The sequence below is a fragment of the Coregonus lavaretus genome, assembly GCF_964263955.1.
Source record: "Coregonus lavaretus genome assembly, chromosome: 7".
Lineage (NCBI taxonomy): Eukaryota > Metazoa > Chordata > Actinopteri > Salmoniformes > Salmonidae > Coregonus > Coregonus lavaretus.
Genome location: NC_139994.1, coordinates 28,899,948 through 28,921,550, shown reverse-complemented (window position 1 = coordinate 28,921,550; position 21,603 = coordinate 28,899,948). Strand labels below are relative to the sequence as shown.

Here is a 21,603-nt window from a genome sequence, read left to right as displayed (position 1 = left end):
CTCGCACTGCAGGATTTGAGTCCCTGGCGGCGTAGTGTGTTACTGATGGTAGGCTTTGTTACTTTGGTCCCAGCTCTCTGCAGGTCATTCACTAGGCCCCCCCGTGTGGTTCTGAGATTTTTGCTCACCGTTCTTGTGATCATTTTGACCCCACGGGGTGAGATCTTGCGTGGAGCCCCAGATCGAGGGAGATTATCAGTGGTCTTGTATGTCTTCCATTTCCTAATAATTGCTCCCACAGTTGATTTCTTCAAACCAAGCTGCTTACCTATTGCAGATTCAGTCTTCCCAGCCTGGTACAGGTCTACAATTTTGTTTCTGGTGTCCTTTGACAGCTCTTTGGTCTTGGCCATAGTGGAGTTTGGAGTGTGACTGTTTGAGGTTGTGGACAGGTGTCTTTTATACTGATAACAAGTTCAAACAGGTGCCATTAATACAGGTAACGAGTGGAGGTCAGAGAAGCCTCTTAAAGAAGAAGTTACAGGTCTGTGAGAGCCAGAAATCTTGCTTGTTTGTAGGTGACCAAATACTTATTTTCCACCATAATTTGCAAATAAATTCATTAAAAATCCTACAATGTGATTTTCTGGAAAAGAATTTCTCAATTTGTCTGTCATAGTTGACGTGTACCTATGATGAAAATTACAGGCCTCTCTCATCTTTTTAAGTGGGAGAATTTGCACAATTGGTGGCTGACTAAATACTTTTTTCCCCCACTGTATGTACATGTGGGTAGAGTTAAAGTGACTATGCATAGATAATAAACAGAGTAGCAGCAGCGTAAAAGAGGGGGTGGGGTGGGGGGGACAATGCAAATAGTCCAGGTAGCCATGATTAGCTGGCTTGGGGGTAGAAGCTGTTAAGAAGCCTTTTCCCCGTTTTGTTCCGTTTGCTTTCGTTTAAGAAATGTTTTTCAACAGAATTAGTGGAATGAATAAAACTCTGATCATGCGTAAACACAGTTCACTTTCATAGCAGCCACGTTGTATTCCTTCTCGCATCTATGCACTCTCCTCCTCTCAACTTTTCCCTTCGCTTGTGAACTTCAATGCACAACGAATCAGCTGTATGTGACCAGGCGAAAAAACTTTTCCAAGCCAAACCATATCATAACTGCTACACACAGCCTATTAGCTGTCACCATATTAGCTAAAGTAACATCATAGTCAACATAGCTAATAGAACTAATGCGTTAGTAAAACTGCTACAGTAACATTAGTGTACAGTCAGTAAGCAGTTTAGCACTTACACCGGCGGGTCCCGATGGCAATACATTTGTAAAACCAAAAGCTTTCCTTGACTTGGAAGAGTTCCAGTGTTGTGTTGGATAGTCATAGCCAGCTAGCTAACATAGCATCCCTCTGTTTGAGCAGGGTATTTGAGTAGGCTAACCTAGCTAGCTGCATTTGCTAGCTAAGTAAGTTAAACTGAAAGTGAAAAACGTTTTCGAAATCTCGCTATCTCTCTCTCTTCTCCTTCATTTTGGAAGAAATGAATTTGTTTAAAACTGTTCAACTATTGTCTTTCTCTCTCTTTGAGTCAACTTTGAGTCAACTGGCTATCCTAAGTTGAATGCACCAATTTGTAAGTCGCTCTGGATAAGAGTGTCTGCTAAATGACTTAAATGTAAACTACTCACCACATTTTATGCACTGCAGTGCTAGCTAACTGTAGCTTATGCTTTCAGTACTAGATTCATTCTCTGATCCTTTGTTTGGGTGGACAACATGTCAGTTCATGCTGCAAGAGCTCTGATAGGTTGGAGGATGTCCTCCGTATGTTGTCATAATTATTGTGTAAGTCTATGGAATGGGGTGAGAACCATGAGCCTTCTAGGTTTTGTATTGAAGTTAATATACCCAGAGGATGACGGAAGCTAGCTGTCTTCTGGCTACACCATGGTGATACCCTACAGAGTGCTGTTGAAGCTACTGTAGATGTTCATTGCAAAATAGTGTTTTATAATCAATTATTTTGTGACGTGATTATATTTATATAGTTTTATCTAAAAAGGATAACGTTTTAAAAATATATATTTTTTAATTTTTCTGAAATTCACTGAGGAGGATGGTCCTCCCCTTCCTCCTCTGAGGAGCCACCAAAGGTATCTTTGTAGTGACTGGGTGTAGTGATACACCATCCAAAGTGTAATTAATAACTTATCCATGCTCAAAGGGGTACTCAATGTCTGTTTCTTTTATTTTTTTTACCCATCTACTAATAGGTGTCCTTCTTTGTGAGGCATTGGAAAACCTCACTGGTCTTTGTCGTTGAATCTGTGCTTGAAATTCATTGCTCGACTAAGGGATGTAACAGATAATTGTATGTGTGGGGTACAGAGATGGGGTAGTCAGAAAAAAATATATGTTAAACACCATTATTGCACAGAGAATTAGTCCATGCAACTTATCTGACTTGTTAAGCACATTTTTACTCCTGAAGTTATTTAGGCTTGCCATAACAAAGGGGTTGAATACTTACTGTCTTAAGACATTTCAGCTTTTCATTTTGTACAAGATTCTTAAAACATTACTCCACTTTTACATTATGGGGTTGTAAGGGTTGGTGTGAGGTGTGACCCAGGTTGTCGTGCAGTATATACAGCAGGATCTTTACTGGTGGTCCCGAAGCCAAAATACAAAATAACAGACTTATCACGACAAAAGAAAGTCGGAGCAAATAAGTCTCCAAAAACCGGCTGACAGCCAAAATCCGAAATACTACCTACGACTGAAACAAATAACGAAACAGGGAGAACACTTCTCAAGTACCTGTGCATAGGTCTCCGATTAGACACCGATGTACAGGTACTTGCTGGACATAGAGAAACTAACAGAAAACTGAGCAAGGGAACACAGGGAAGTGAGGGCATAAATACACAGGTGAACAGGTAGACACAGGTGACACCAATAGGATACTGATTAGTCCAGACTGTGAGTGAGGAGGTGCCTAAGGTTGTCAGAGGATGACACCTAGTGGGTCGCTCCGGAACTGCAACCCCCTCTTGTAATGGCCCCAGCCGTTCACTTCGGCGCCTCCGAGTGACGGAATGTTGTTATCAGCCCTGGGTCCAGAATGTCCCTCCTGGGCACCCAGGACCGCTCCTCCGGCCCATAACCCTCCCAGTCCACTAGAAATTGGAGACCCCTCCCCACCCTTCGGCAGTCCAGGATCCGGTCCACAGTAAAAGCCGGCTGTCCTCCGACGAAGCACAGTGGGGGAACAGGACGAGGCGGGGGAGCCGGGGGAGCCAGGGGACAGGTGGCGACAGGCTTGAGGAGGGACACATGGAATGTGGGATGCACCCGCATGGTGGGGGAAAGTTGCAGGTGGTATGCCCTTGGGAGGGGAAGATCCCGCGTGGAGAGCCACACCCTCTGTCCCGGGCGAAAAACCGGGGCCGGGCGACACCTGCGGTTGGCCTGATGTTGAGACCTGACCGAGGCCCGCTTAAGCGCCGCCCGTACCTGCCTGCAGATGCGGCGACAGCGACTGATGTGGGCCTGGACCGACAGGACCGCCGCCTCCTCCTCTTGCTCAGGAAATAGGAGTGGTTGGTACCCGTATTGGCACTTGAAGGGGGACAGGCAGGTGGATGAGCAGAGAAGGGTGTTGTGGGTGTACTCCGCCAACGCCAGTCGCTGACTCCACATTGCTGGAGGTGTAGCACCTCAGCAACCCCTCCAGATCATGGTTGACGTGCTCAGTTCGCCTCCAGGTTCTGGAAGGTGTTCACCACCTACCTCGGCGCCTCCGTCAGCTTGTCTTCCGGCTTCCATCCCCAGTCGAACGGGCAGACAAGCTGACGGAAGCGCCGAGGCAGGTGGTGAACGCCTTCCAGAACCTGGAGGTGAACTGAGGGCCCCGATCCGACACCACATCTAGGGGAAGGCCATGGACCCGGAAAACGTGCTGCACCACCAACTTAGCCGTCTCCCGGGCCGATGGGAGTTTTGGAAGGGGAATGAAGTCGGCAGCCTTCGAGAACCGGTCCACAACGACCAGGATGACTGTGTATCCATCAGAAGGGGGTAGGGCGGAAATGACATCCAGAGAGATGTGGGACCAGGGACACTTGGGGATAGGCAGGGGTCGGAGCAGTGCTGCCGCGGGCTGATGTGAGCTCTTCATGCGCGCGCACACTAGGCAAGGAGCCACGAAGGCGTGCGTATCCCCCTCAGCCAATGGCCACCAGAACCTCCTACGCAGGAACTCCAATGTCCTGGCACCCCCCGGATGGCTGGTGAGGTCGGACACGTGCGCCCACTGAAGCAGTCGCGAGCGCGCAGCCTTGGGTACGTACATCCTCCCCGATGGACCTCTGCCCGGATCGGGCTCCCGCCGTAGCGCTGCTCTGACCAGCCTATCGATTCCACATGAAACTGGTGCAGCAATCAGGGCATTGGGGACAATGGGGTCGTCCCTCTCCACCAGGTCCACGGGGTCGAACTGCCGGGAGAGCGTGTCAGGCTTGGTGTTCGTCGACCCCGGACGGTATGAGATGGTGAACCGGAACCTGGTGCAGAACAACGCCCACCTGGTCTCGTGCGAGTTCAGCCTCTTGGCCCCTGAATGTAGGCTAAGTTCTTATGGTCCGTCCATATGACGAATGGATGGGCGGCCCCCTCTAGCCAATGCCTCCACTCCCCCAGGGCAAGGTTTACTGCTAGCAACTCACGGTTCCCAATGTCGTAATTCCGCTCCGCCGGGGACAGCCGGCGGGAGACAAACACGCAGAGGTGAGTCTTACCATCCGCGAGGAACCTCTGGGACAGGATTGCTCCCACCGCAACGTCTGAAGCATCCACCTCCACAATGAACGGCAGGGACGGATCAGGATGCCCTAGAAACGGGGCTGATGTAAAGCGCCGCTTAAGCGCATCAAATGCGTTCCCCCACTTCCAGGGTCCAGGCGAAGGAGCACATGCTCGTCTGGGTGAGGGCTGTCAGGGGAGCAGCTAGGGAGCTAAAATTGCGAATAAATCGGCTATAAAAATTAGCGAACCCTAAAAACTGCTGTAGTTGCTTGAGGGATGAGGGCTGGGGCCAATCCAGTACCGTGCTGACCTTGGCTGGGTCCATCTGTAGGTCCCTGTGTGACGATGAACCCCATGGAAGGATACTGTCTCTGTGTAGAACACGCACTTCTCCGCCTTGACGTAGAGCTGGTGACGGAGAAGGTGTTGGAGGACCTGCCGAACGTGCTGCTGGTGTTCACTCATGTCCTTTGAGAATATTAGGATGTCATCCAAATACACGAAGACGCCGTTGACCAACGACTGGAACACCGCAGGTGCGTTGGCTAGACCGAACGGCATGACTTGGTACTCGTAATGCCCACTGGGTGTGTTAAAAGTCGTCTTCCACTCGTCCCCCTCCCGAATCCTCACCAGGTTGTACAGTGCCTTGCAAAAGTGTTCAGCCCCCTTAGCGTTTTTCCTATTTTGTTGCATTACAACCTGTAATTTAAATGGAATTTTTTTTGGATTTCATGTAATGGACATACACAAAATAGTCCAAATTGGTGAAGTGAAATGAAAAAAATAACTTGTTTCAAATAATTCTTACAAATAAATAATGGAAAAGTGGTGCGTGCATATGTATTCACCCCCTTTGCTATGAAGCCCCTAAATAAGATCTGGTGCAACCAATTACCTTCAGAAGTCACATAATTAGTTAAATAAAGTGTACCTGTGTCACATGATCTGTCACATTATCTCAGTATATATACACCTGTTCTGAAAGGCCCCAGAGTCTGCAACACCACTAAGCAAGGGGCACCACCAAGCAAGCGGCACCATGAAGACCGAGGAGCTCGCCAAACAGGTCAGGGACAAAGTTGTGGAGAAGTACAGATCAGGGTTGGGTTATAAAAAAATATCAGAAACTTTGAACATCCCACGGAGCACCATTAAATCCATTATTAAAAAATGGAAAGAATATGGCACCACAACAAACCTGCCAAGAGAGGGCTGCCCACCAAAACTCACGGACCAGGCAAGGAGGGCATTAATCAGAGAGGCAACAAAGAGACAAAAGATAACCCTGAAGGAACTGCAAAGCTCCACAGCGGAGATTGGAGTATCTGTCCATAGGACCACTTTAAGCCGTACACTCCACAGAGCTGGGCTTTACTGAAGAGTGGCCAGAAAAAAGCCATTGCTTAAAGAAAAAAATAAGCAAACATGTTTGGTGTTCGCCATAAGCCATGTGGGAGACTCCCCAAACATATGGAAGAAGGTACTCTGGTCAGATGAGACAAAAATTGAGCTTATTGGCTATTAAGAAAAATGCTGTGTCTGGCACAAACCCAACACCTCTCATCACCATGGTGGTGGCAGTATCATGCTGTGGGGGTGTTTTTCATCGGCATGGACTGGGAAGCTGGTCAGAATTGAAGGAATGATGGATGGCGCTAAATACAGGGAAATTCTTGAGGGAAACGTGTTTCAGTCTTCCCAAGATTTGAGACTGGGACGGAGGTTCACCTTCCAGCAGGACAATGACCCTAAGCATACTGCTAAAGCAACACTCGAGTGGTTTAAGGGGAAACATTTAAATGTCTTGGAATGGCCTAGTCAAAGCCCAGACCTCAATTTTAATAATTTAATTTAATTTTAATATGGCATTTAGCAGACGCTTTTATCCAAAGCGACTTACAGTCATGCGTGCATACATATATATATATATATATATATATATATTTTTTTTGTGTATGGGTGGTCCCGGGGATCGAACCCACTACCTTGGCGTTACAAGCGCCGTGCTCTACCAGCTGAGCTACAGAGGACCACTTCTCAATCCAATTGAGAATCTGTGGTATGACTTAAAGATTGCTGTACACCAGCGGAACCCATCCAACTTGAAGGAGCTGGAGCAGTTTTGCCTTGAAGAATGGGCAAAAATCCCAGTGGCTAGATGTGCCAAGTTTATAGAGACATACCCCAAGAGACTTGCAGCTGTAATTGCTGAAAAAGGTGGCTCTACAAAGTATTGACTTTGGGGGGGTGAATAGTTATGCACGCTCAAGTGTTCTGTTTTTTTTTTCTTATTTCTTGTTTGTTTCACAATAAAACATATTTAGCATCTTCAAAGTGGTATGCATGTTGTGTAAATCAAATGATACAACCCCCCCCCAAAATCCATTTTAATTCCAGGTTGTAAGACAACAACATAGGAAAAATGCTAAGGGGGGTGAATACTTTCGCAAGCCACTGTAGGCATTGTGTAAGTGCAGCTTGGTGAAGACCCAGGCTCCCTGCAACGACTCGAATGCCGTCGTCATCAGTGGGAGTGTATAGCGGTTCTTAGTCGTGATGTCGTTGAGCGCCCGGTAATCAATGCACGGCCGCTGCCCACCATCCTTTCTCCCCATGAAGAAGAAGCCCGCGCCCACGGGTGAGGTAGAGGGATGGATGTGCCCCTCAATGAGTGCCTCGTCGATATACTCCCTCATGGCCAGCGTCTCCGGCCGGGACAAGGAAAACAATCGACCTCGTGTGGGCATGGCGCCCGGCAGGAGATCGATAGCTTAGTCGTATGGCCTGTGAGGAGGTAGGCCCTTGGCACGCCTCTTACTAAACACCTCCCCCAGATCCCAATACTCCCAGGGAACGCCTTCCAGGTCTGGGCCGGTGACGGAGTCTGTAGTCGCCGTCCTCCCGGTGGCAACCGCCGCTAGGGCGGTAGGCGGTTCGGAGTGTGGGACCTGGGGAAGAGGTGAGGACTGGTAGGTGGTCTGGGACGGTGGTTTGGGCTGATGAGTGGTCGGTGGAGACCGGCACAGGATGGGGGCGGAGCCTCCTTCCAGGATGAGCCGCCCCGTGAACCAGTCTATCCGGGGTTTGTGGGCGACCAGCCAGGGGCGCCCGAGGACGAGGGACACTCCGGAGAGTCCACAATGAAAAACTGGATATCCTCCCATAGCCCCCCCCGCCACCCGGACACGCACGGTGACATTGCGCTTAGTGATGAAGCCCGACCCCAACGGCCAGCCGTCCAGGCCCATGACCGAAACTGCTTGGAGAGGGAGAGTAACGGAACGCTCTACCCTTGGGCCAGCCCGCGTTCATCAGGTTTCCCGCAGTGTCAGAATCCACCATTGCATGCGCCCACGCGCAGCGCGGGCCCACTGAAAGTCCGGGAGTGTCTGGAGTTGGGGTTTCGGTTCCGGCTCGCTAGCACCCCTCCCGATACTAGCGAGCCCTCCCGTTTCCCAGCTTCTCCGGGCATGAGTCGCAGTGGTGACCTGCCTGGCCGCAGTACAGGCAACGTCCCTGGCGCATACGCCTCTGCCTCTCCATCCTGGACAAGTGCGCCGCCCCGAGCTGCATAGTTTCCTCCTGAGGTATCTCCTCCCTGAATCAGCGGAAAGCCTCCAGGTTGATAGGGGGACGCGGAGGCGTGCCTTGCGTCATCCCTCTCTCATGCGCCCTCTCACGACGCCGATTGTCTACCCACACCGAGAGTTTGACGAGGCCGTCCAGTAGCTCAGGCAGCTCCCTGAAGGAGAGTTCGTCCTTCATCCCCTCCGATTGCCCCTGCGCGTAAAGGACGACCAGATCGGCCTCCTCCCATCCTGCCTCTCGAGCCCGGGTCCAGAACTCCACAGAGTAGTCCGCCACCTACTGGTCACCCTGCCGACAGGCCGTGAGCCACCTCCCGGCCTCGTGCCCTGACACCACCTGAGAGGTGTCGAACATCTTGCGTAGCTCCTGGGTGAATTGGTAGGAGTCGGAGCACGCCGGAGTTTGGCTCTCCCACTCCGCGGTAGCCCAGGAAAGGGCCCGACCTGTCAACAGAGTGATGATGTAAGCCACCCAGCCCTGCTTCGTCGGGGAGGAGGAGGGTTGTAGGCTGAATACCAGGGAACACTGGGTGAGGAATTCCCTGCAGCCCTCTGGACGTCCATCATACCTCTCCGGAGGTGGTAGGCGAGACTGGAGACGCCGCTGCCGCTGCTTCCGCTCCGCTGGCTGCCGGGGCTGGTCGGGTGTCCACCTGGCTCTGCACGGCGATCGTCAGCTGGCGGAGATTCTCGATGATCTGCTGCAGGCTGCGGTCGTGTTGGTTCAGCATATCTCCCTGTGTTGCCAATGCGCTCCGATACTGTGCTGCCTCCACTGGGTCCATATTGGCTCAGTTTTCTGTAAGGGTTGGTGTGAGGTGTGACACAGGTGCGGTGCAGGATATACAGTAGGCAGTAGGCAGAGATGGTGAAACAAGGATCTTTACTGGTGGTCCCGAAGCCACAATAAAAGAAAGTCGGAGCAAATAAGTCTCCAAAAACCGTCTGACAGCCAAAACACGAAATACTACCTACGACTGAAACGAATAACAAAACAGGGAGAACACCCCGATCAGACACTGAGTAATACTGCTGGACATAGAGAAACTAACAGAGAAAACTGAGCAAGGGAACACAGGGAAGTGAGGGCATAAATACACAGGTGAACAGGTAGACACAGGTGACACCAATAGGATACTGATTAGTCCAGACTGTGAGTGAGGAGGTGCCTAAGGTTGTCGGAGGATGACACCAAGTGTGTCACTCCGGAACTGCGACCCCCTCCTCTAACATGGGGTATTGTGTGTAGATCAGTGACACAAAATCTAAATGTAATCCATTTTAAATTCAGGCTGTAACACAACAAAATGTGGAAAAAGTAAAGGGGTGTGAACTTTCTGAAGGCATGCCATTTAGCAGACACTTTTATCCAATGCTATTTAGAGTCATGTGTGCATACATTTTACATAGGGTGGTCCCAGGAATCGAACCCACTATCCTGGCATTGCAAGCGCCGAAGAGTGCTCTACTAGCCGAGCTACAGAGAACGACAGGGACATAGGGTTGGAACAGAGTTTTTTTAATCCTTTTTCTTTCCCCAGCCGACTGATTTTCCCCGGTGTTGTGACCTTAGTGATAGCCAGCTTGACCTTTCCCCCTGGATTTGGACAGTTCATGGCTGGAGAGGTCAGAGTTCAAATACAATTGTATTTATCTGTCACTATGAACATGCTCTGTAGAAGTCCCTGTTTATTGGGACTTGAAAACATGTTAGTAACACTTTATAACACTGAATAAGCATAAGTTATTATAAAGTGTTACCAATATTGTTTTGTTTGGCTAAAATGCGACTGTTATCTACCATTCTCAATCATGAAAAACATCCCTGCAGAGCAACATTCATAGGATCATCTAACGAGTACAACTATTTACCAAAATATATAAATTGTGAATTCTTTGCTTTCTCATAACTCGAAATACCCACTAGGCACAAACTGGTTGAATCAACGTGGTTTCCACGTAATTTCAACCCAAAAAACTATGTGATGACGTTGAATCAATGTGGAAAACGAATCAACGTGGAAAACTGATTGGATTATTTGAAAAAAGTCATCAACGTAAGGGCATTTCGTATTTTTTGTCACCCAACTTTTAACTTAAATCCAATGACATGGTGGCATTTTTTGTTGAATTCACGTTAGTTAACAACTCAACCAAATGTAAATCAAAACTAGACTTTGCACTGACGTCTGTGCCCAGTGGGCTGGCTGCCAGTACCAGTTATATTTCTGCTCTCATGAGAATTCTGGTACCCAGGCTAACCCTGGACTGAGTAATCTAGATGTTCAATATTAGCTGGATATTCATTGAAGAAGCCTCTTTGCTCAGCCATGCAGAAATAGCCCTAGGTTAATCATGTGTTTTGTGACCCCTTAAAATAGACTGCTTAGTTAGTGCGAATGAGGTGTGTTTAAAGCAGCCAGAAACACCTGTGTGTGGTGGGATCTTCACCCTCAAGCTACGGTGTTTAGCACCTTTTGAAGACGGTACTTGTGCCCCATTTCTACGGTGCTAAAATGCAGCGGTGTTTCCAAAACTGACCATTTTGCTCACAGTACAGTATTTATTTCAAAACCTCTCTTTTGGCAATATATTGAATAGGCCTATGGGTTGACATATGTGATGCACACAAAGCAATCTTCATCTGCAATATTTGGATCAAGTTCTGACTACAGTACAGTTGGTTTTGTCATAATATAACTCTATATTTAGATACATATTAAACTATTCATTACACATTTTGACACAATTTATCCCAAACTCTTTTTAACACTATTTTTCATTCAATCTTTTAACACTATTTTTTCAGTACCACTTTTTAACACTATTTTTCATAAACACTTTTTAACACCATTTTTCCTTCACACTTTTTAACAGTATTTGCCATTACTTTTCCCTCTTCCTTTCCCTTCTTTCATACCACCTCCAGCTGATGCCCAGAGAATGCATCAACTCCCTGTTTGACAACTTCACCTGGACCAAAATCTGGGGCTCCCCCCCTCCCCCCGGCCTGGGGCGCTCCTCTGCCTGGCTGCACCCCGACGTCAGCGTCTTCGTCATCCTCCTCCTCTTCTTCGTCATGAAGGTACCCTACCTCATTCCCCCGCTCCCTCCTCTCTCTTTCTTTTCCACCCCGTAGCGTTTGTCGGTATAGTCACACATTGCACATAGCGCCACTCAGTGCAATGACAGACTCCTGGTTGATTCACTCATCTCAGTAGAATAAGAATCTTCTGCAGAGAGACTGTAGTGGAGATGTCATCCTTAACGCTCCATCAGTATCACACTTTACACAGTTGTCTAGAGATTTCCACTGTGTACTAGAGGATAAGGGGGTAATACTGTGAGTGTTAGCATCAGTATGATTAGCGTTTCCCATTGAGAAGAAATTGATTTGTATCTTGTCACAATGGTATTATTGGATTGGAGAAATGTAATCGAAAAGACTAGTCGGGAATGTAGTCTATTATGTGAAAAATGCCTTTCAAGTCCAGTCAAACCTCTAAGCTATTGTGGAAGTACTAAGATGCATTAATTCTGCACAGTTACTAATTGAATTCCACCCATGTCTCAGTTTTGGATGTCTGCTGTTTCGACGACGATGCCCATCCCTTCTGGAGCCTTCATGCCTGTGTTCATACTCGGTAAACAGAAGCACAACATTATCATGTTATTAGTTGTAATATGAACACAAATTCCATATCAGTTTTTTATATTTATTCTTTCATGTAAATTGACAGAGAGCGATCCAGTGTAGGACTACAGAACATGACCATTGCATAAAGGATACATGTCAGATAGCCAACATGCAATGTAGACATTCCACCTCCCATACCATCGTCTTTTTTTCCCCAGGAGCCTCTTTCGGCCGACTGGTGGGGGAGATCATGGCTGCCCTCTTCCCCCACGGGATTCTGTTTGATGGAATCTTGTATCGCATCATCCCAGGAGGGTACGCAGTCATTGGTCAGTCTCCCTTTCCACCTCCTCCTCTCCCTCTCTCAGTCAGTGCCTGCCTGTCATCCCCCTTTGGTGTGATGGCGAAATGTCACTGTCTGTTCCCCCTCTCCTGTCCTCTGCTGTCTCAGTGACCCATAAACCTATATGCTTCCATTAATCTTCTTCATCTTCCCTCTCTTGCCCTACAAACCCCCCTCCCCTCCTCTTTTCCTCTGCTCCTTTCATTCCATCCCCTTTTACCCTTTCTTCCTTCGCTATTCCCACGTGCCGTTCTGTACATCAATCATCCCCCTGATTTTCAACCCTGGGTCCCTGATATAATGTTTCTCTTCCTCACCCCTCATCCCTTGTTTTTCACCCCATGCCTCATCCCTTCTTTCCCTCCTCCCATCCCTCCTGTACTTGTTCACCGACTATGAGTACTGTGTTGCCTCTTTCCATGAATCACTCCCATCTTTTGCCCATCCACCCATCACTTCCCCCCTCTTTTATATCCCCCTCTCCTGTGGATCATCCATCTACACATCCCTTCCAAATGCCTTCTTTCTCCCCTTTTCTCTTTCTACCCATCCCTCTCTCCCTTCCTCTGTCTTCCATTTCTCCCTCCGTCAACCCTTTCCCTCCTCTTCTCCCTCCTCTCTCCCAGGAGCGGCGGCACTGACCGGGGCGGTGACCCACACGGTGTCCACAGCAGTGATCTGCTTCGAGCTGACGGGCCAGATCTCCCACATCCTGCCAATGATGGTGGCGGTGATCCTGGCCAACATGGTGGCCCAGGGCCTGCAGCCCTCGCTCTATGACTCCATCATCCAGATCAAGAAACTGCCTTACCTCCCTGAGCTGGGCTTTGGACACATCAGGTGTGCAAAGAGAACATGCAACCAAGGTGACATGTTGGCTCTAAGGGGGCCCAGTTGCATTGAGGGTCCCATGCTAAAACAATGAGTTGTTTGAGTCAATATGGCCGCCTCAGCATGCTTGATTCCTCAACATAGACACACCAGTAGTACACATGTGTTGAGCATGAATTAATGATTGCCATTTCCTTCTGACTTACAGCCAGTATAACATCTTTGTGGAGGACATCATGGTTAGGAAAGTGAAGTTTCTCTCGTTACAGTCCACCTGTAGGGAGTTGATACACCTCCTGGATTCCACTTCTCTCAAAACGATACCACTAGTGGATTCAACAGGTAAAATTAATGAGTTTTTCATGAACGTGAGGATACATTTCAGTGTCTTCATTTCCATCATGTGACTATCTTCCCTGTAGATTCTATGATCCTATTGGGCTCCATCGAGCGGTCAGAGCTCCACGCTCTCTGTGATTGGTGGCTCTCTGCAGAGAGGCGGGTCCTCAGGCAGGAACAGTGTTTACAGGAACAGAACCAGTATGCCAAAGACAGCTGGGAATCCTTTGCCTTTGTGGATGAAGAGGATGAAGAGAGTGGCGATAAGGTTTGTCAGAGAGACCGAGGGTAAATGTTCATAAGGAATCAAAAACACACTCTTAGAAAATCAATCAAAGTTTATTGGTTGCGTACACAGATATGCAGATGTTTTCGCAGGTACAGCGAAAAAGGGTTCTAAAAGGGTTGTTCTACAGGGACAGGGTTCTAAATGGGTCTACATGCAACTGTTTTCATCCAAGAAGGTTCTTCGGAGGGTTCTAAAACGATTCTTTGTTTGGTGACAACCTGGAACCAGAAAGTGTTCTTCTACAGGGACAAGCTGGAAAACGCTTACTGAAGCGCCTTGCGGCAAGGAACTTATTGTATTGTGTCATTATTTAAGCTGTCAATGTGATGAATTTACAATGACTGTTTTGTTAAATTTCCCAGAGTACCCCAGTTCAGGAAGAGAGAAATGGCCCCCTGCCATCTCCTAAACCACAGGATCCCTCGTCCAATCACACAGCTCCTGGTGAGTTGAACCATCTCTCTGGAACAATACTTCTATGGGTTCCTGGAAACAGAATGTCACATATTATTATACAGCTTATTGTATATTCATATTATTATACAGCTTTGAATTATTTAGTTATCAATCTCAACATCAAGACACCTTTGTAGAAGACTTTGACCCTCATCCATATTTTATCATCTGTCCTTTTCAGAAAAGGGCCATCTTCAGTCTGTTAGGAGAACTCTACGGAATATCTTCACCTCCCGAGACAGACAGGCAGAGGGACAGTCACAGGTAGTCTATAACTGTGTGTGTGCAGAGTGTCTGTGCCTGTGTCTGTGACTCTACGCTAGTGCTGAGCGATTAACCAACATTTTGGTAATTTTTTGGTTTTATTAAACAACTAATTGACCAACGTTGGTTCAATTATTTGAATTCCATTTAGTTTTTTTCTGTGAGGTCAATGCACATTTTCTCTAGAGATAAATCAGATCAAGCCCGAACTGTGCGATGGAGAAGGGAGTTGTAGTTTCCAACAGGCCAATATTCTACTTAATTTAGCGCATAAAACATGGCAATTAACTACAAACATAATCCATTGTGTATCTACTTGTCCGGTCTGAGTGTCTGCGGAGAGGGACAGAGAGCAGTATCTCTACCTGAAAATACATGATCTAAGTGATTGGTAATTTGTTTTCAGCGGTCATAAAAGTATGCCTTATTTACTTTGAAGAACTACTAAAATAGGGATTTTGTCAGATGGCATAGGCAGCAGCTCTATAAAGATGAGATGATGACTTGGAATGAAATAAAGTCATCAAATAATACAAATGTAATATACACTGTGTACAAAACATGCTCTTTCCATGACATAGACTGACCAGACAGGTTAAATAAGTATTTTTAAGCCTTGAGACAATTGAGGCATGGATTGTGTACAGTATGTGTGCCATTCAATGGGCAAGACAAAAGATTTAAGTGCCTTTGAACGGGGTATGGTAGCAGGTGCCAGACGCACCAGTTTGAGTGTGTCAAGAACTGCAACGCTGCTGGGTTTTTCACGCTCAACAGTTTTCCGTGTGTATAAAGAATGGTCCTTGAAAAATAAAGGTATACCCTGATGAAGACAGCTTGTCTGTCGAACCGTTGGTTATTAGGATATTAAATTATTGCATCTGAGCTCCTAGAGTGTGTGGCTTTCCTTTTAGTTTTCAAGTGTTTTACGCCGTCAGCCAGCACCTCGCCTAAATAGGTGTGCGTTTCTTTCGCCTTTATATAAAGAATGGTCCACCACCCAAAGGACATCCAGCCAACTTGACACAACTGTGGGAAGCATTGGAATCAACATGGGCCAGCCTCTCTGTGGAACGCTTTTGACACCTTGTAGAGTCCATACCCCGACAAATTGAGGCTGTTGGAAATAGGGGTGCTGAAGGTGCCGCACCACACCCTGAAAAATCTGAATCAAAACAATTATAATAATCAAAATATAAAAAATGGATTTAAAAAAAACATTCACCAAAGTAGTGCACTGGGCCTTTACTAGTCCTATATTAGCGGACCGATATAGCCGTCTGTAGCACGGACAACAAATTGTTTTCAGCATCGAATCGAAACCCAACCAACCTCAAAAAACACTAATCGCTCAGCACTACTGTACGCACAACAATGTCTCCCTAACGATCACTAAAGTATTTCTGGAGCAGAGAATTGAGCAGCAAATAAATTACTGGGATAATGAGCTGTTGAGATGTAGATAGCTTCTATCCTTGGCGGTTCGATTGAAAACCATATTTCAAATGTAAAATATAAATATTTAGCCATTCTATTTGCGTGGGATGAACCTCATTACTGGGCTCTGCTCTCTATGTACCCACTCCTTTATCTAATTGAGTGTGACTTGAATTCACATGAGTTGCAAATGGATATTGTTCAGAGAGGCTCCATAGTCAAACATATTCCCTCTGAGTTCTATATGTGTCACGCCCTGGCTCTGGGGACTCTTATATGTTGAGCCAGGGTGTGGAGTTTCTATGTGTTATTTTCTATGTTGTGTTCTAGTTCATGTTTTCTATGTTGGCCAGGGTGGTTCCCAATCAGAGGCAGCTGAATCTCGTTGTCTCTGATTGGGAACCATACTTAGGCAGCCTTTTTGCACTAGTTTATTGTGGGATCTTGTTCCGGAAGGTTTGTGTATTTAACCTAGGACTTCACGTATCGTTTATTGTTTTGGTTCGTTGTGTGTACACTAATAAAAGTATGTACGCCTATCACGCTGCGCCTTGGTCCGCTTCATCATGTGTCAACGATCGTGACAGAAGATCCCACCTCGACTGGATCAAGCAGCGTGACGAGAAGAGAGCATGGACGTGGGAGGAGAAGAGTGAGAGTCTGGCGAGAGCCATGGAGGCCATGTTCACGGGGGAGAGACAAGCCCAAACATTTTTTAGGGGGGGGCTCACACCGTGGACGGCGAGGCAGCGGGAGGCCGCGATAGAGCGGTTCGGCAGGTTTGCAGAGGAGGCCGCCAGGTTACGGGGGCCACTGGTCACGAGGGAGAAGGAGAGTGTAGAGGCACGGCGAGAGGTACTGGGGTGTGTTACCAGTCTGGTCCGGCCCGTTCCTGATCCCCGCACAAGGCCAGTGGTGTTTGTTCCCAGTACGGTCCGGCCTGTTCCTGTCCCTCGCACCAAGCCTGTGGTGCGCGTCGCCAGCCCGGTCCGGCCTGTTCCTGCTCCCCGCACCAAGCCTGTGGTGCGCGTCGCCAGCCCGGTCCGGCCTGTTCCTGCTCCCCGCACCAAGCCAGTGGTGCGCGTCGTCAGTCCGGCACAGCCCGTGCCTGCTCCCCGCACCAAGCCAGTGGTGCGCGTCGTCAGCCCGGTCCGGCCCGTTCCTGCTCCCCGCACCAAGGCAGTGGTGCGCGTCGTCAGTCCGGCACAGCTCCACACCGGAGCCTGAGCAATCCGCTCCACCGGTGTCGAGTCCAGCTCCGGCCAGCGGGGCCAGACCAGGGGCGCTACGGGTGGGTAGCGAGAGAGTGGTGGTCACGCCCGGAGCCGGATCCGCCTCCGAGGCGGAATGCCCACCCGGCCCCTCCCCTGTTAGGTTTGGTTGGCGCATATTCCCTCTGAGTTCTATATGTATCACGCCCTGGCTCTGGGGACTCTTATATGTTGAGCCAGGGTGTGGAGTTTCTATGTGTTATTTTCTATGTTGTGTTCTAGTTCGTGTTTTCTATGTTGGCCAGGGTGGTTCCCAATCAGAGGCAGCTGATTCTCGTTGTCTCTGATTGGGAACCATACTTAGGCAGTCTTTTGGCACTCGTTTATTGTGGGATCTTGTTCCGGAAGGTTTGTGTATTTAACCTAGGACTTCACGTATCGTTTATTGTTTTGGTTCGTTGTGTGTACACTAATAAAAGTATGTACGCATATCACGCTGCGCCTTGGTCCGCTTCATCACGTGTCAACGATTGTGACAATATGGAAATCAGCATATGAAATATGGTTATTATTTGCCTGGTATGGCTGGCTGGTTGGCTTTTCATATTACCAATGTATACTGCAAATTATGAAAAACAATGTATGTTAATGATACTCAAGGATGTACTTGTAAGTACCAACCTACTGTATCTCCCTATTCAATGTTGATCATAATATTTTGCCACTCATCGTAGTTTTACAGTTTTCTATTGGATAAGCCAGCCTTTGATTTGAATTGTACACCCAAAACTCATGACTATTTCATTCTGAAAAGCCAAGTCCATTCCTATTTTATACTCAAGGATGTGCTTGTAAGTATGGGATTTGAATTGGATTCATACTTTTCCTAGCTGCACAAATGACTGTCCTATCTCTCTTTTCAATGTTGATTTGTACATTTTCCCACCAAGACCATCGTTGTTGTAGAGTCTTCCACTGGCTAGCACAGCTTTGGGGTTGAATTGTACACCCCAAACTCATGACTATTTCATTCTGATAAGCTAAGTTGTCATTATATTTCACATAAACACCTGGCTTAAAAAATCAACAAGAGTACATCGATGAACATGCAGCCCACACAAAATGATTCTTGACACTGCATTCAGCCAAATAGGGTACATGATTCTATATATTTTGAAGAGACAAATATGAGTAATTGGTTTCAAGAACAGCGGCAATCAGCTAAGTTATGGGAAGCAGAAGTGAAGAGACTGTCATCACCTCTCCTTGAAACGCTTCAAAGAAAATGGGGGCAACTAAAAATGTGTGCATGACGTTACTCAGGAAGTGTCTTGTCTTACCCCCCTCTATTTTCTCGCTATCTCATCAGGAATCTTGCGCCAACCCTCCCCTGTCTGATACGATGACACCAGAAGAGGTAACTGATCTCATTCATGTCCATTTAAGTGTAGTCCCAAGAACTGTACTTCTCCTGATGCCATACCAAATTATTAAAGTAGACTGCCTTGTACATTTTCCTACACTTTTGTCCTTGTCAAAAGGGTCTGGGCTAATGTTGAAATCCATAAGAGGGTTAAAAGGTGTCAACAACCCTAAATCTCTTATGGAGGCAGTTGACATTGAAGGTTGCGTTTTAGAGTGTTTTTAGCCAATTACAGTGTTGGTTGACCTTGTGTCTGGTTGGCTGGTGCAGATCAAAGAATGGGAGGAGGCCGAGATGGACAAGCCAATGGAAATTGATCAGATCCGAATAGATCCCTCCCCTTTCCAGCTGGTAGAGAGGACATCATTACACAAGGTTGGTTGAAGTGCTGCCAATTCATACCAATTTGGAGGTACAGTATCTGACATCATGTCTAGACACACCTGAAATACAACCGATAGTAGATTTGCTCAGAACAGAAGCCATACCAAAATGTTGAGGCCTAATTTGACGTCTGACCTTTTCTGCCTGTCCCAGACCCACACTCTCTTCTCATTACTGGGCCTGAGTCATGCCTATGTCACCAGTATCGGAAAACTGGTGGGTGTTGTGGCACTTAAAGAGGTAAGAAAATGTAATTTTCTCTTTTATCTCTCTCTCTCTCTCTCTCTCTCTCTTTCTCTCTCTATTTCTATTTTACAGGATTTAATTATCTTATGCTTGTGACAATCTGAGAATTTAGTAAGGGTTGAGTCATATTGCCTTATGAGTCTACTCATCATGCTATTTTCATGTAATTCAACGTTGTGTTCTTCTAATGTGTTCTTCTTTCCCTGTCCCCACTACCACATTCTCTCCCAGCTCCAAAAGGCCATTGAGGGCTCAACCCGTAGCGGGGTCCGGCTACGTCCCCCTCTGGCCAGCTTCCGCAACATCAGCCGAAAGTCATCCAAACACCAGGCAACCTCAGCCCCCTCCTCCCCTCTCTCCCCCGCTCCCGTCGTCCCCAGCGCCCCTGCCCCGCCACCTCCCACGACACAGGAGGAGGAGGAGATGGAGGTGTGGATCGAGGGCACGAAGCGGGAGGTGGTGGAGGTGAACAGCAGTGGTAGCAGCAGCGGAACGGGCAGCAGCAGCAGTAGCAACAGTAGCCCCTCGCTACCCCACTCCTTGCCCCTCTCCATCCCCCTCACCTCGCCCCTCTCCATGCCCCTCACCGTCGCCCTCTCCATCCCCCTCGCCGCCTTCTCCACCCCCCTCACCACCCTCCGGCCTGTCGCAGAGCAGCAAGTGGAAGAGGAGAGTGATGAGGAGCCCATCTAGCCTTATAGACGAATGCTGTTTTTTTTATAACGTTTTTTTTAATGGTGTGAATTTCTCTTTTAGTCTTTCTCTATCCCTCCATTTTCTCTCTCTCCCTATTGCTCTTTCCCTCTTTTAACTCTCTCGCTGTTCCCTCTCGCTCCCTCTTTCTTCTCTCGATGAATGATGTCTGTGAATCCATGAGGAGAAATAATCTGGGCTCGATAGTAGGACTTTTAAGATTGGTTTTAAACAGGAGACAATGGCTACCAGTGGTGCTCCATGAGCAAAACAATCTACAAGGCCCCAAAACGACCTTTAATAAACCCATCCTCAACTTGTGAGGGAGTTTTATGATCACCATGCTGGGTTGATAGATGACCGTGTTAAATCAGACTGATGACAGCCAACTCAGATGTAATGATGCTAGAGGTTTTTTACTTAATGATGCTATGGCTCCAGCTGAACAACCGCCATCCCCCTCTGTAATTTAGATTACTCGCTCACTTGATGATAACACAAAACAAACACATACTGAGGACATGATGATGAAACTTGGTGACTTTTACGATGGTGACTTTTCCTACCTCCCAAAAAAAACAGGGTTGTGTCATTAGGCACCAGATGTAGGAAAACGGACTGAAACAGGGGGGACTACCTCGACCTTGGCCAATAAGAAAGGCTCATTTTCATTTACGTGGCAAAACATTGTAAAACGTTACCCTTTGCATGTCCTAATAAACAAAACCCTGATGTTCTTCTGACACCACTGAGCACAGAAGAAAAACTAAACAGAATGACGCAGCGTTTTATTTGAAAAGTCGTTGAATTATGAATGAACTTTTCTTTCTTTCCCTTTTTCTTTCTCCCTCTCTATTTTTCTCTTCTTCAAACAGTTTCTCAGGTTGTTCCCTATGTCTTTAAACCTGCAGATGTTGGACAGATGAATCTTCCTGTCTGTTAAATGAAAAGGATTTTGATTGTATTTTGTTAATCTGTTTTTTAATGTATGAATGTACAGTATGTATGTACAGTACGCTAGTATGTGTGAGCACACGTGTTTACGTTTCTCTGTCTGTCTTTAGTCGTGTATTTATTTATTTATCTTTTCGTAGAGCCGATCTTTCTCCGAATGTATAAACAATGAATAATGTAGTTAATAAAGGTGAATAACTTATCTGCCAAATTCTTTATTGTGATTATTCATGGCATATGGATTTGGAAGAGCATAATAACTAATATAAAATGATTAAATTAAAACTAATACAACTATTATAAAACTATTACTATGAAAGTTAATGCTACTAAAATTATATTAAATGACCATGGGCTTTTGGAGTTAACTTTGTACTAAGCAACATGCCGGTTCATTTAAAGCAATAGAGGCATCTTTGTCATATTGATGAATTGGTGAACAAATGAGTGGTTCCCAGCTCCACTCCCACACGCCAGTCTTTTTCTGTCTCTCACTTCTATTGCCATCAACATTACAGGCAGTAAAACAATATCCTCCAACAGAGCAATAAGTCAGTTATAAAGAGACAGACAGAGGGTAGTGAAGCCTACTGTAAGACGCCAGTAACAGAACCAGAAAAGCCATATTGTTGACAGGATTGTAACGCTCCAGATTCCATAGCATCAAATTATGTTATGTGCGTCTGTCCACGAGAGATTAGTTTGTGTGTAAAACTATTGAACACCACACACAATACCACTGCCAACAA

General features: G+C 46.9%; 1 protein-coding gene across 1 annotated transcript in view; it reads left to right on the top strand.

Moving 5' to 3' along the window:
* Positions 1-19,900, top strand: part of LOC311132789 (chloride channel protein-like) — a gene marked incomplete at its 3' end in the record, with an annotated part of 52,483 nt that extends 32,583 nt beyond the window's left edge. The window contains exons 11-23 of the mRNA XM_084166127.1: positions 9,889-9,973; positions 11,277-11,432; positions 11,922-11,991; positions 12,203-12,313; positions 12,954-13,167; positions 13,367-13,500; positions 13,581-13,765; positions 14,149-14,230; positions 14,424-14,506; positions 18,524-18,571; positions 18,848-18,952; positions 19,115-19,201; positions 19,439-19,900. Of these exons, the coding sequence (XP_084022253.1) occupies positions 9,889-9,973; positions 11,277-11,432; positions 11,922-11,991; positions 12,203-12,313; positions 12,954-13,167; positions 13,367-13,500; positions 13,581-13,765; positions 14,149-14,230; positions 14,424-14,506; positions 18,524-18,571; positions 18,848-18,952; positions 19,115-19,201; positions 19,439-19,900 (1,822 nt within the window). The remainder of the gene's footprint in view (positions 1-9,888; positions 9,974-11,276; positions 11,433-11,921; positions 11,992-12,202; positions 12,314-12,953; positions 13,168-13,366; positions 13,501-13,580; positions 13,766-14,148; positions 14,231-14,423; positions 14,507-18,523; positions 18,572-18,847; positions 18,953-19,114; positions 19,202-19,438) is intronic.
* Between the last annotated feature and the right edge of the window lie 1,703 nt (positions 19,901-21,603).